General features: G+C 43.2%; 1 protein-coding gene across 1 annotated transcript in view; it reads right to left on the bottom strand.

The window, feature by feature from the left end:
* Nucleotides 1–13,379, bottom strand: part of BTK (Bruton tyrosine kinase) — a 35,715-nt gene continuing 22,336 nt past the window's right edge. Inside the window, exons 9-19 of the mRNA XM_069065237.1 lie at nt 11,769–11,831; nt 11,306–11,360; nt 11,019–11,098; nt 10,120–10,247; nt 5,239–5,313; nt 4,575–4,746; nt 3,811–4,027; nt 2,628–2,692; nt 1,987–2,105; nt 1,155–1,312; nt 1–411 (exon numbers count right to left, since the gene is read on the bottom strand). Coding sequence (XP_068921338.1) covers nt 340–411; nt 1,155–1,312; nt 1,987–2,105; nt 2,628–2,692; nt 3,811–4,027; nt 4,575–4,746; nt 5,239–5,313; nt 10,120–10,247; nt 11,019–11,098; nt 11,306–11,360; nt 11,769–11,831 — 1,204 coding nt within the window. The 3' untranslated portion in view covers nt 1–339. The remainder of the gene's footprint in view (nt 412–1,154; nt 1,313–1,986; nt 2,106–2,627; nt 2,693–3,810; nt 4,028–4,574; nt 4,747–5,238; nt 5,314–10,119; nt 10,248–11,018; nt 11,099–11,305; nt 11,361–11,768; nt 11,832–13,379) is intronic.

Genomic DNA, 13,379 nt, shown 5'->3' with positions numbered 1-13,379 from the left:
AGGGTTTATTTGCGCATATGCACACATCCACACACACATCCAGTACAATCTGGCCTTATTGCTAGGAGGGATTTTTCTCTCCTGGAGCAACAGTATATTCTGAAGAATGCAGGTCCTATTCCTCAGCTTTTGCCCGGGCCAGAGAAAGACCCTGGGGATCAAAAGTGTGAGTCACTCTCAGGTGTATAGTGCCAGCAATGGAGCATAAAGGCTTTCCTCCCTGCTCCCACCCCCTCCCTCTCCCCGCCCAGGCTTGGAATTTCTTCCGAGAAAAGTAAAGGAGCAAATAAATGGAGCAGGGAGGGGAGATGAAAGGGACCGAGAGGTGGGCTGAACAGCTCAGGATTCTTCATCCATCACATCCAGAATGTTGCTCAGAAGAAGTTTGAAAGTGGGGCGTTCATCTGCTTTCTGGACTCAAAGAGAAAGAACATTGTTGGGAGGGAGCAGAAATCATGGACCTCCTGGCTGGAAAACACAGTTTTATTTGTATTCTATGGAAGTGTGTCAGAGCAGTGTGCAAGCCACAAGTCCCTGGGAATTGGGTCCTCCTTTGCCACATAACCCACCTTCATTGTGCCTCATGCCGTCTGGTCAAGGTTGTGACTCCAGCCCCCCCATCCCCCACAATTAGACACTTCTGTACCAACATTCTGCTGGGGGGCCTAAGCCTGGCCCAAGACCTCAGTTTGGGTTGCCAAGGGCTGAAAAGCCATTTAATGAGGGCTTAATGGTAAGTACCAAGGTACCATGCTCAAATTAAGCAAGGTGGTTTTTTTTTTTAATAATTAGGTAATTTGAAAATAGTTTCCTTTTTTTAAACCTTCATTTTTAGCCTTCATTTAGGATCAGAAAAAAGAAAGGTCAGGAAAGGCCCAATAGCACACCCAGGAGTGGGCACTGAACTTCTGATTGCTTTCTACAAATGAGACAAGGCATGCCCCAGGCCTGCTTGTGTGTATTTGGTTGCCTGGCAGTAACCTGTGGTAGGGCATTTCAACCCACTCCACAAACCGTGAGGTAGCCCTAGGTTCTCTAGGAATTACTAAAGGGAAAGAGGGATCTGTGTTGCAGGCAATCTGTGGCCAGGTCCTATGTGTCTTAGAAAGTGGGAAATGGGCATCTTGTCAGTGGCTAGTGGGAAGAAGGCTCACCTCGTGCCAGCAACTATACATGATGGCATACACTCGTTCTGAAGCCAGCTGAGGCCGATACAGCCGGAGGCCTTTGGCAATGTGTTCTGCTGTTTCACTGTTACTAAATCTCTCATATGGCATCTTCCCCAGAGAGTAAATTTCCCACATCAAAACCCCTATGAGGCAAAAAAAACAAAGTTAATTATGTGTATGTGTGCGCGCGTGTCCTAGCTGTGTGACCCTGGGCAAGGCACTTCACCCTGTTTGCCTCAGTTTTCTCATCTGTCAAATGAGTCAGAGAAGGAAATGACAAACCACTCCAGTATCTTTGCCAAGAAAACTCCAAATGGGTCATGAAGAGTAGGGCACTACTGAAACGCCTGAACAACATATATACTTACACTTAAGTCTCTAAAGATGATACCATACTTGATACACGTGTGCTTCACACGCCCCTTAATGTAATTCCAGATACTATAGACAACAACCCCTTGGAGCATAGCACAAAGAAGGTGATTCCTTCCATGGCAATGAGGCACAGGGGAGTTGACTTAGCGAAGGAAAGGCCTGGGTTTGAATCCATCCTCTGGCACTTACTGGCTGTGTGTGTTCATGGACAAATCACTTCGTCTCTCTGAGCCTCAGTTTCCTCGTTTGTAAAATGGGGCTCCTAATAACTACGATACTCACCTTACTTACAGGGCTATTAGGAGAGTCATAGAGTGGGAATGTAGGGAAAGAACTTTGGAGCCCTTAAGGTACTTTAGAAATGGCAACTGGGATGATTATTTGAGCTTTTCCCACTTCTTCCTCTAAACCATTTCTTCTCTCTACTACCTTGTCTACTCACCAAAAGCCCAGATGTCAGATTTGCTACTGAACTTGCTATACATGAGGACTTCTGGTGGAGACCACCGAACTGGAAATTTGGATCCTGCTGAGCTGGTATATTCATCATCCAAGACATACCTGTAAGAGATCTAGGTCAGATCACTGACGCACATGCCCTCTGGACAGAGGCAAAACACCAAGACAACTATAGGATCAGCCACATGTCTCTTCTGTAACAAATTAGGAAAAAGATATATAAGTTCTATTCAAATCAGGACAGAAAACGAGGCCCAATGTCACTGGCTTGTGCTGTGTGCAGCAGTCTGTTTTCTTTTTTCTTTCTGACCTGGCTTTAATTGCCACATTGTGTTGGGATCCCCAGGACCAACCTCTAGCTGGTGATGACAATGACCAAAGTAACCAGGAAGAAGGCAGCAGTAAAGACAGCAAGGGCATGAAAGGAAGAGAAAGGAAATGGAAGAACTGAGGTAGACCAGAGACATGGAGCAGGAGGAGAGATGGGGGAAAGAGAGGTGAGGGTGCTGAAAGTAACCCAGAGGGCAAAGCAACTGAGCAGGAAGATGGAGAGAAGATGAAAAGTCAGAGAGCATCTCTGTTTTCAAGGAGAAGAAAGGGGACAGAACATGCGGAGGCACTGACCTGGACAGACCGAAGTCAGACACTTTGACAACCCCGCGGTCATTGACCAAACAGTTCCGAGCAGCCTGTGGAGGGAGAGATGCTGGTGAGAGACCACATTGTCCTGCAGGCACACTGGAATTCCACAAGGAGAATCATTGGGGGGACTTCAGAAGAGTTTGTTCAATTATTGCTGACGTCAGTAAGACAGGTTTTCTTTCTTCTATGTGAGAAGCCTCTCTAAATCCAATGGGATTATCTTTCTGTATATATTTCTGTATACCCACCACTAAGCACAGTGCTTGGCACATAGTAGGTATTTGAAAAATGCTTTTTGGCTGACTAGGAGCCTAGCTCTGATTCTACTTCACAGAAACACATGAATATGTGGACAATGAATGAAATCAGTGGACATACAAATGGGGCTGGATTTCCTTCACACATGCACTTATGGAATCCGTTCTTCTAGGGAGATGTTAAACCAGAACTAAATGGGGGCCAGTTTGGGGGCTCAAGGAAATTTGGGAGTTGGTCCGGGCAGGGCTGAGCAGCGGTATCCCCAAAAGGGGGTACAGCTATACCATGTAGAGGTACTCCTGAGTTTTCGTGCTTTCCCAGACACTGTGAACATGAAAATACTGCTGACCTGACAGGTTCCATCCCCTTCCCCCCACTGCCACCACCACTAGCACTGGTGGAAGGAGAAGGCCCAAATGTAGACAACTGATGCCAAACCCACAAATCTTTGCCACTGAGGCCAAGGCAGATGAGCAATTTTCACACTCAAGAGTGAAACTGGGCAAATGGCACAGTCTGATCACAAGTTCATTCACATCTCCTAAATCCCTGCTGGGTACCTTCTGCCACCTGTGTTCCGTCCCCCTTTGATACCAGCCATCTACTCTAGACCCCAGTATTTCTTCTAGCTCTTTCCATGTTCTCTGGAGCCTTTCACCTGTCCTATCCCTTCTGTTCTAAATCACAGGGCTTACCCTAAGGTTTTTCCCCAGTTATAATGCTGGGCAGAGGGGGTACAGCTTGCCATGAATCTGTGGGACTCCTTCCACGCTTCATTGGAAGACTCACGTGAAAAGACAGATCTCCACCCTGCTTCCCAGTCATGATTCAGACACCTTAGTCACAGCTCTCCTTCCCCTCCCCCACCCTGCCTCCTCTGTAGTCACACAGTCCCCCAAGGTCCTACTAGATCTCGGTGAAGGAACTGCTTAGATTCCAGGTAGTCCATGGCCTCACACACGTCCCTGCACATCTCCAGCAGCTGTTGGGTCTGGAAGCGGTGCCGCATTTCCCTCAGGTAGTTCAGGAGGCAACCATTGGCCATGTATTCAGTGATGATGAAGATGGGGCGCTGCTTGGTGCAGACCCCGTATAACTGCACCAGTTTCTCATGTGACAGATTCCTACAGGATAGTAATAGATCCAGCCTCTCCTGTTGCTCCACAGAGCAGCCAAGGAAAGGCTGGGGAAAACGAGGTCTGATGAAGGAGCCAAGAAGCATCAGAGCAAGTGGCCCTGGTGACTACATTGCCCTTCTCCATTCTCTCCTCCCTCCAGTCCCCGGTTGCACCCCAACACTTCCACACTAAGTAGACACTTGGAATTCCTTAATAGAGTGAAGGAGTCAATCCAATACACTATGGTCATGGAGACTTCCTATTTGGAGAACAGGCTGTGGAAGAGACACTGGAAACAAGACTGGTTGTGGCAGCATCACTTTCCACTCCCACCCTCTTAACGTTGCTGGAGGTAGGATGCCCCCAGGAACAACACTGTTCTCAAATAATATCTTAACTAGAGACTGAGCCTTCACTTGTCACAGTGTGAGCCCAGGTCATGGTCCCAGACCTCTGAAGTTTCATACAATGTACGGCACACTCACATCACAGTGTAGCGTGCCTGCTGATATAGATACCAAAGGTTGGATGGAGAGTTTGGGCGGTAACTCACATCATGACTTTGGCCTCCTCAATGAACTCATCCTCTGACATCGAGCCTTCTCTGATCATCTTGATGGCCACGTCATATTGGCCTCTCCATTTCCCATACTTCACCACCCCAAACTGTCCAGTCCCCAGCTCCTTCAAGAATGTCAGGTCCCTTGGATCAATCTCCCATGACCCTATAACAAATAGTAGCCTCTGTGTAATTCTATGGCATAGGAATCATACTGTAGGAGAGGGGCTCTGCTCAGGGGAGGAATGGGATATGTACTCCAGGGAAAGTCCTTCCTCTTAGGGCTGCGCTGGGCTTCCTCTCCTGGGCTTCTGGGATCTTGGGACTTGGGAAATAGTGATGTCTTAAGGTAAAGAGATAGTAGAGATGAGCCCTTCAGGGGCCTTTTGATCTCTGACATCCCATAGTTCTATAGCCTCTGTTTCTTTTTGTAGGGACTAAAGCCCAAGGAAATTGTGGAAAGAGCAGAAAGAAACAACTGCTTAGAGCCAGCTCAGTTCTCCTGGAAGCAGGCATTGCATGGCAGTGTTGCAAAAAGGCTCACTATGGGGAAAGTCAGGACTGGCCCACTTCCAGTTTGCTCCTGAAGTCACTGAGGGGTGAGAGGTGAGGGTGGGGGGTAAAAGGCACTAGATTCAGGTTAAAAAGAAGCAGTTACCGTAGCCCAGCCCCGCTGTGGAGGGAGCATTCTTGTTTTGTTGAGACACTGGATACTTGAGTCTGGAGATGAGTCCTGAAATACGTAAGAGTGGGTTACACTCAGAATCTCATTCTACCAGTGGCCAGGTGGCCACAATTGGGCAGGAGAAGCTGAAGGTCTTATACATAGAACTGCTTTGTTCCAATTGACTTCCATATTCCCACATTTCCTGCAACATCGTGGCATTGATGTCTGTTCTTCCCCCTCATCCCCAGGTTTTCCTTCTTCCTCCTCTCAAAAGATATTTTCATGGAAGAGAGAAAATATCTTCCTCATTAGTAAAATACTCCTAGAGTCCAAACCCACCTCAAGTCTGACATTCTTAGACAGCTAGGTGGGCCTGCAGTCAGGAAAGTCTGAGTTCAAATTCAGCCCCAGGCATTTACTAGCGGCGTGTCTTCTAGCCTTGGTTTACCTTAGTTCACTTATCTGTGAAACTGAGCTAGTAACAGCACTTACCTCCCAGAGTTGTGAGGATCAAATGAGATGGTATTTCTATAGCGCTTAGCACAGTTGGTGGCACATAGCGCTATAGAAATATTGGCCATTATTATAGCTATTACTCAAGGCTAGTTTTTCAGCCTTCTCCAACTCTAAATGATTGACTTCTCCCTTCTGTAAACTTTCCCCAAACTTAGAGCCCTGGCCACATAAGCTAGTGCTTCATTATGTCCTGTTTTCTTTTTTTTCTTTTGGACCAGAAGCTCCATGAGGGGAGGGGTGCTGGTGTTATGGGTTAGAGACAGTGGCCTGATTTCGCTAAAATCTGTTTCTGACACTTATTAGCAAATCACAGTTAACCTCTCTGAGCCTCAGTTTCTTCTTTGTAAACTGAGGCTAATTATGGCTTCCAGGACTTCTGTCACACAGTTATTGTCTGGCTGCTCCTAATCATGCTTGTTGTCTACATTCATAAATCTCAGGATTTTGTTTCTTTCCCCATCCAAGTCCACAGACCCCCAGTTTGGTTACTGCTGTGTTCAATTTAAAATATACTTTAAAATGTTTTTTATTCATTTTAAACTTAAATACACAATGAGAAAAGAAAAAAAAAGAACATTTTCATGTACATAGCAAAACAGAGAGGATTCAATATAAAATGATAAATTTTCATTTCAAACTGTTTACATTTTTTTGTTTTTTATTTTGCTTTTTGGAGGGCAATTGGGGTTAAGTGACTTGCCCAAGGTCACAAGGGTAGTAAGTGTGTCAAGTAGGGCAGCTAGGTGGTGTAGTAAATAGAGCACCAGCCCTGGAGTCAGGAGGACCTCAGTTCAAATCCAGCCTCAGACACTTAACACTTACTAGCTGTGTGACCTCGGGCAAGTCACTTAACCCCAAATGCCTCCCTCCAAACAGCACAAAAAAATTTGTGTCAAGTATCTGAGGTCGGATTTGAACACAGGTCCTCCTAACTCCAGGGCCAGTGCTCTATTCACTGTGCCACCTAGCCACCCCCTGTTTACATTTTTTTGAAAATCTATGTAATAAATACTAGATGTTGTTTTCAAAGCTACCCTGCTCTTCTGTGCTCCCTTCTAAGTTTTCTTTTGCTTTCTGCTGTGTACTTTTTATTACCTTTTTCTCCCTCTCTTCCTACCCCACCCTAGAAAAGGCTACAATTACGCAAGAATATATATATATATATACACGCATATCTATATATATATATACTGATATACATATATACATACATATACATGTATGTAAAACCATACTATACACACTTCTTTTTCTCAGTTCTTTCTCTGGAGATGGATAGCATCTTCCTTCATAGGTCCAGGTCTTTCCATATTTTTCTAAAATCAACCAGCTTATCATTTCTTATATCACAGTGGTATTCCATCACAATCAGTACTTCAACTTGTTTAGCCATTACTCAATTTGAGGGCATCTATCATTTTAGCTAATCTGATAGCTGTAAGATATCTCAAAATTGTTTTAAATTTGCATTTCTCTAATCAATAATGATTCAGAGCATTTTTATATGCCTATACAAAGTTTTGATTTCTTCATCTAAAACTGCCTGTTCATATCTTTTGATCATTTATCAATTGGGGAATGACTTATATTTTTATAAATTTGAAAAAATTCTTTATATAATGAGAAATGAGACCTTTATCTGAGAAATTGTCTATGAAAGTTTCCCCCCCCCCAATTTTCTGCTTTCCTTCTAATCTTGGCTACATTGGTTTTATCTATACAACAATTTTTTAGTTTAATATAATCAATATTATCCATTTTATACCTCAAGTGCTATTTCTTGTTTCTCCATATATTTATTCTCCTATCCATGAGTCTGATAGGTAATATGTTCCATGTTTTAATTTTCTTGCGATGTCTCCCTTTTTATCTAGGTCATGTATTCATTTTGACCTTATCTTGATACATAATTTAAGATAACTGGTCTAAACCTAATTTCTGCCAGACTCCTTTTTAGCTTTCCCAACAATTTTTACCAAATAATGAATTCTTATCCCCAAAATGTAAATCTTTACATCTGTCAAACACAAGGTTACTATAGTCTTTACTACTGTGAATTGTGTGTCTACTCTGTTCCACTGATCTACATGTCTGTTTCTTAGACATTACCAGATACTTTTGATATTTACTGCCTTATAATATAGTTTAAGGTCTGATACTGCTGAATCTCCTTCCTTCATATTTTTTTCATTAGTTTATTTGAAATTCTTGACTTTTCATCCAAATGTATTGTGTTGTTTTTTCTAACTCAGTAAAAAATTTTTAGTAATTTAATCGGGATGACATTGAATAAAAAGATTAGTTAAATTTAACATATGCCCTTTTATTTAAAAAAAGCTAACATTATGTAATACATTCATCATTTCATATATAATATTTAAAAATTTTTCTTTGCATATGGAAACATTCATATTTGTTAAAATCATAATAAAAAAGTGCTTTATCAATATCGCCAACTATAACTGTAATTATTTCCTATATTTCCTCTCCTCCAGGCATCTAGTATGCTAATAACAGGAAGAAGAAATGGACATCGATAGCATGCTTTAAAGAGACCAAAGCCTTTTACATCCATTATCTTATTTGTTCTCCTGGGGCCATAGTAGGTACTTCATGAACCTTCACCACTTGCCAGCCTCATGGATGCACTTTCTTAGCATCGTGCTTTGCAATGAATCAGGCCTAGTAACTGTGTGTTTGACAAATGTAAAGATGTAACTTTTTGGGATAAGAATTCATTATTTGATAAATATTGTTGGAAAAAGTAGAAAGCATTCTGGAAAAAATTGGGTATAGACCAATATCTTACATCATTTACCAAGATATGGTCAAAATGGATACATGACCTAGATAGAAAGGGAGATACCACAAGAAAATTAGAAGAACACAGAATATATTAGATATTGTTGGATATTAATATATTATGGATATGAAAACAATTTTATGAATAAACAAGAGATAGAGAGTATTGTGAAGTATAAAATGGATGATTTAGTTACATTAAATTAGAAAGGTTTTGTACAAATAAAGCCAATGTAGCCAAGATTAGAAGGAAAACAGAAAATTGGGAGAAATTTTTTATAGACAGTTTTTCAGATAAAGATCTCATATCTCAAATACGTAAAGAACTTTGTCAAATTTATAAGGTTATGAGTCATTCCCCAATTGGTAAATGGTCAAAGGATAGGAATAGGCAGTTTTTTGATAAAGAAATCAAAACTATATATAGTCATATGAAAAAATGCTCTAAATCACTACTAATTAGAGAAATGCAGATTAAAACAACTTTGACCTAACAGATTGCCTATAAAATGATTGATGGGGACAGCAACAAATGTTGGAGGGGATGTGGAAAAACTGGGATACTAATTTACACTGATTTGCCATTTTGGGGAGCAATCTGGAATTATGCCCAAAGAGTTATAAAACTGTGTATACCCTTTGATCCAGCAATACCACTATTACGTCTGTTTCCCAAGATGATTAGAGAAAAAGGAAAAGAACTTCTATGTTCTAAAGTATTTATAGCAGCTCTTTTTGTGGTGGCAAAGAATTGGAAATTGAGGGGATGCCCATCAAGTGGGGAATGGCTAATCAAGTTGTGCTGTATGACTGGGATGTAATACTACTTTGCTATAAGAAATGATGAGCTGGTTGACATTAGGAAAACAAGGAAAGACTTGCATAGAACAATGAAAAGTGAAATGAAGAGAGCCAGGAGAATGTTGTACACACTAACAGCAATATTGTTCTAAGAACAACTTTCACCAGCTAAGTCATTTTGAGTGTTATAAATACTCAAATCAACTGCAAAGGACCCATGAAGGAAGATGCCACCCGCCTCCGAGAAAGAACTGAGAAATAGATTATAGTATGGTTTTACACACAGACACACACACGCACACACATGTGCACACACATACATACACACATATTTGTGTCCAATGGTAGCCTTCTCTAGGGTGGTGTGGAGAGAATGGAGAACAAAATTAAAAGGTGCAGAGCAAAGAACAAAAGAAAACTGAGAAGGAAGCAAAGCAAAGCAAGGTATCTGAAAGTTATGTGTTATTACATAGTTTTAAAAAAGTAAAGAGTGTGAAGTAGAAATTCATGGTTTTCTATGGAATCCTCTTTTTATGTTGTGCTGTGTACATGGAAAGGTCCTCTTTTTTTGTCTTTATGTCTTTGAGTTTAAAATGAATAAAAATTAAAAAAAATTAATCAGGCCCCGAATCTTCCTTGAGGCTCAGTTCTGTGCAAGCCTCCACGATGGAGCTCTGCTCAGAATGATGGCCATTTCAGCTCCCCCGTGCCCCCTGCCTGCATGGAGCCCCTGATGCAGACCCTGGTACTCACCGGCAGAGTTGTGCTGGTGGTAGTTGATGAGTTCAGGAATGGTGCTGAAGAGGTGCCTCTCGGCCAGATAATATTGGCTCTGAGGAGTGGAGCACACGACATAGTGGCGGATCACCCCTTGAGGGTCCCTGGGGAAATTAACACAGTCAGGAGCTTGGGAAACAAACAAATAAACAGTGAGGAGCTGCAGACGAGGAGGACAAAGTCAGCGGTGAAAGAGAAGCTGGTGTTGTGAGGAGCCCGCCCCATCCGCCCTGATGAGCTGGCCCTTCTTCTTGCCAACCCATCGTCTCCTGCACATTGCCCCCTGTGGCCCTCCATGTTCACAGGTGTCTCCCTTGCAGCCTCCAAGCAGGTGCACATCTGCCTGGTCCTCCCCCAACCCTCACTTGGTCCTTCAGTCGTCCTATATTTCACTTTCCCTCCTTCAGAGAGCCGTCTCATTCCACTGAAACTGCTCTCCAAAGTTAACAGTGATCTCTTTGTTGCCAAATCCAGTGGCTTTTCTCATTCCTTATGTTTCTTTGGGTCTCTCTGTGGGCTCTGATCACTGTCTTCTCCTTGATAGTCTCCTCTCGAGGTTTTCTGGTGGTAGCAACTCTCATGGTTCTCCTCCTTCCTCTCTGACCATTCCTTCTCTGTCCCCTTTATTGAATTTCCCTCTAGGTAGGCTTACTAATTATGGGTGCCCCGCCCCAGATTTTGTCCTTGGCCCCCTGATCTTTTTCACTTTATACTATCTGACTTGGTGATCTCATCCGCTCCCAAGGGCTCAATTCTCATTCGTATGCAGATGATTCTCAGATCTCTGTATCCCCAGAGCTTAGCATAGTGCCTGGCACATGTAAGTTCAGAATAAATGCTTATTGACTGACTAATTCTCAGGACTTGGCACTTACCCAGCTGATTTGGTAAACACAGACACAGTGTATTTTCCTGCTTTGCTGGAATCTCTGACAATAAAACCACCTTCTTTACCCTGGAATGAAGAGAAAGAAGCCAAGATGACTGAGAAACAAGTAGAGTTCCCACCTACATTCATCCTGACCTTCAATTCCCTGGTGTCAGTTGCCATAGCGACTGCTGAGCTTAAGTGAAGTTAAGCATGGCATGATAGCGAGCTCATCTCCTTCAGTCCATGGGCTTACGAGTCTGCTTGGCATTCTGACATTCAGAGTACGCTCACCTCTTGCTTTAGCAGTTGCTCCGCTTGGCTCCGGGTCATATGTTTGGAATACCACCTGAAACAGGAAAGAGCCCAAGTGTCCATATCTGAACCCAGGAAGAAGTATCACAGCCACCACAAACCCACGTGTGCTCACCTGACTGTCACTCATATATGCAACACAGAAACTATGCATAGAAGACATCACCCACCCCTTTTTCCAACCTAGGCTGGGATCAGAGACATGGAGGAGACGAAGGACTTGGGAACAACCCAGTCCTGTGGCCAGGAAGGAAAGTAGGAAGAATTCAGTCTGGGCTTGGCAGCCTTTCAGAAGTTGCATGTCCCATACTGCACCCCTGTTCTGGTAGAAGTGAGCTATGCTTACCAACTCATTTGAAATTTTTAAATGTACGTTGAGAAAAGAAGAGAAATATTCTGTTTCTTGTGAAATACTGTAGCCAAAGACCGTGTGTATACTTACTCATACATCTCAATGGAGTCTTCTGCCTCAGTGACATAGTTGTTAGGAATGTAACCTTCCCGTCTGCAAAGTGGACAGAGACATGAGTCATTCTGGGCCATCTCTGCAGGGCAGGGAGGGAGAAAGCCAAACATGTGGCTCTGGCCTCAGAAGCTGAGCATCCCAATGGCAGATGGGCCAGAGACTCTATGAGTTTGGGATTATGTTGGAGGCTTGTGTGTTCGGCTCAGTATAAGAACATCACAAGAGGGAACGAGCATCTCTCCTTTTATAGAGTATAGACACACCCAATGGCACCTTCTTCAGAGGACAACTGATAACTCTGGATTATTGCTTACAGCGGTTGGTTGGCTGGAGGTTCAGGGGAGACTGTGTCATAAGAGCCACATCCCTCTGTGTGGGCCATAAAAGGGTAGTACGGTGCTCTCATCTTTTGGGCCTTTTCCCAGATCAGAAAACAGGTCCAAACACTGCTTCATCAAATGGGTGTTCTGTAGGTAAGCAGGAAGCTTCTGTGTGTGATCTCCTCCACCTCCAGGAACTAATAATAGCTACCTTGGGGCATGAGCACATGGGAGTTATGACCCTGCCCATGAAAAATCCTGAGAAAGAACTTTCCCAATCCAAGAGATACCAGCAACTGGGTTTGTGATAGAGTTCCTTCAGAAGCACATGGCAGAGGCAGATGTGCTTGTCCACATGGCCTGAGATGGCATGTTATAGACAATGTTCCTGAAGTCCAAGCTCTATCTAAGAAGAAGAATTTCAATTTCCAGGATTTAGCCTTCTGGCTGGAGGGGAGATTTCTTAGGCAGTACCAGCCCTGGGAGTTCTCTCATGAGGAACCCTGAGTTCAAGATCAGACCTTTTAGAGAAAGGAGAGTTTCTTTTTTTTTTTTTACTTTTTGGAGGGGGGAAGGCAGGGCAATTGGGGTGATCTTGCACAAGGTCACATGGTTAGTAAGTGTTAAGTGTCTGAGGCTGGATTTGAACTCAAGTCCTCCTGACTCCAGGGCTGGTGCTCTATTCACTGAGCCACCTAGCCACCCCAAGAGGAGAGTTTCTAAATATGTATACCTCTATGCCTCTTGGGAAAACAGAAGAATCACCAACATGGCCCCCAAGACTGGAGGAGAAGGTGACTCATAGCCTAGAAAAGCAAGGGATCTGGACTATGTCACCTCTTCTACTCCTTCCCCTGTCCCCAGTATTTTAGTTTGTGATTCAGACAGTATAGATTTGATAGGAAAAGGTCTGCTTGTGTGACTCCCATCAGTTTCTGAACAATCATAGGCTCTTTCTGTACTTATGTGGATAAGTGTAGGGGCTACTTGAGTGCCTTATGTGTTTTCTGTATCTGTTCCTGGACTCCTCTAAGTCCTGCTGGATCTTCTGCCTTTTCTGTGAAGTAAAGCTAAACCTATAAACATTGATTACTTTGAGTACTCTGCAACCTATATAGGGAAACATAGAAATGAGCTCTATGTAAGCTTTATTTGGAAAACCAGTACCTTCCACCTGGCTATTGTCCCATATCGCTTTTTCCTTTTGTGGCTAAACTCCTTGAGAAGGCCATCTCTAATAAGTGCCTCTACTTCCTTTCCTCTCACT

This window comes from Petaurus breviceps, unplaced genomic scaffold (genome assembly GCF_028583685.1).
Source record: "Petaurus breviceps papuanus isolate PSGF00001 unplaced genomic scaffold, PetGlider_PUasm1.0 90681, whole genome shotgun sequence".
Classification (NCBI taxonomy): domain Eukaryota; kingdom Metazoa; phylum Chordata; class Mammalia; order Diprotodontia; family Petauridae; genus Petaurus; species Petaurus breviceps.
Note: the sequence above shows the minus strand (reverse complement) of the source record. Positions and strands in the feature narration are given on the sequence as shown.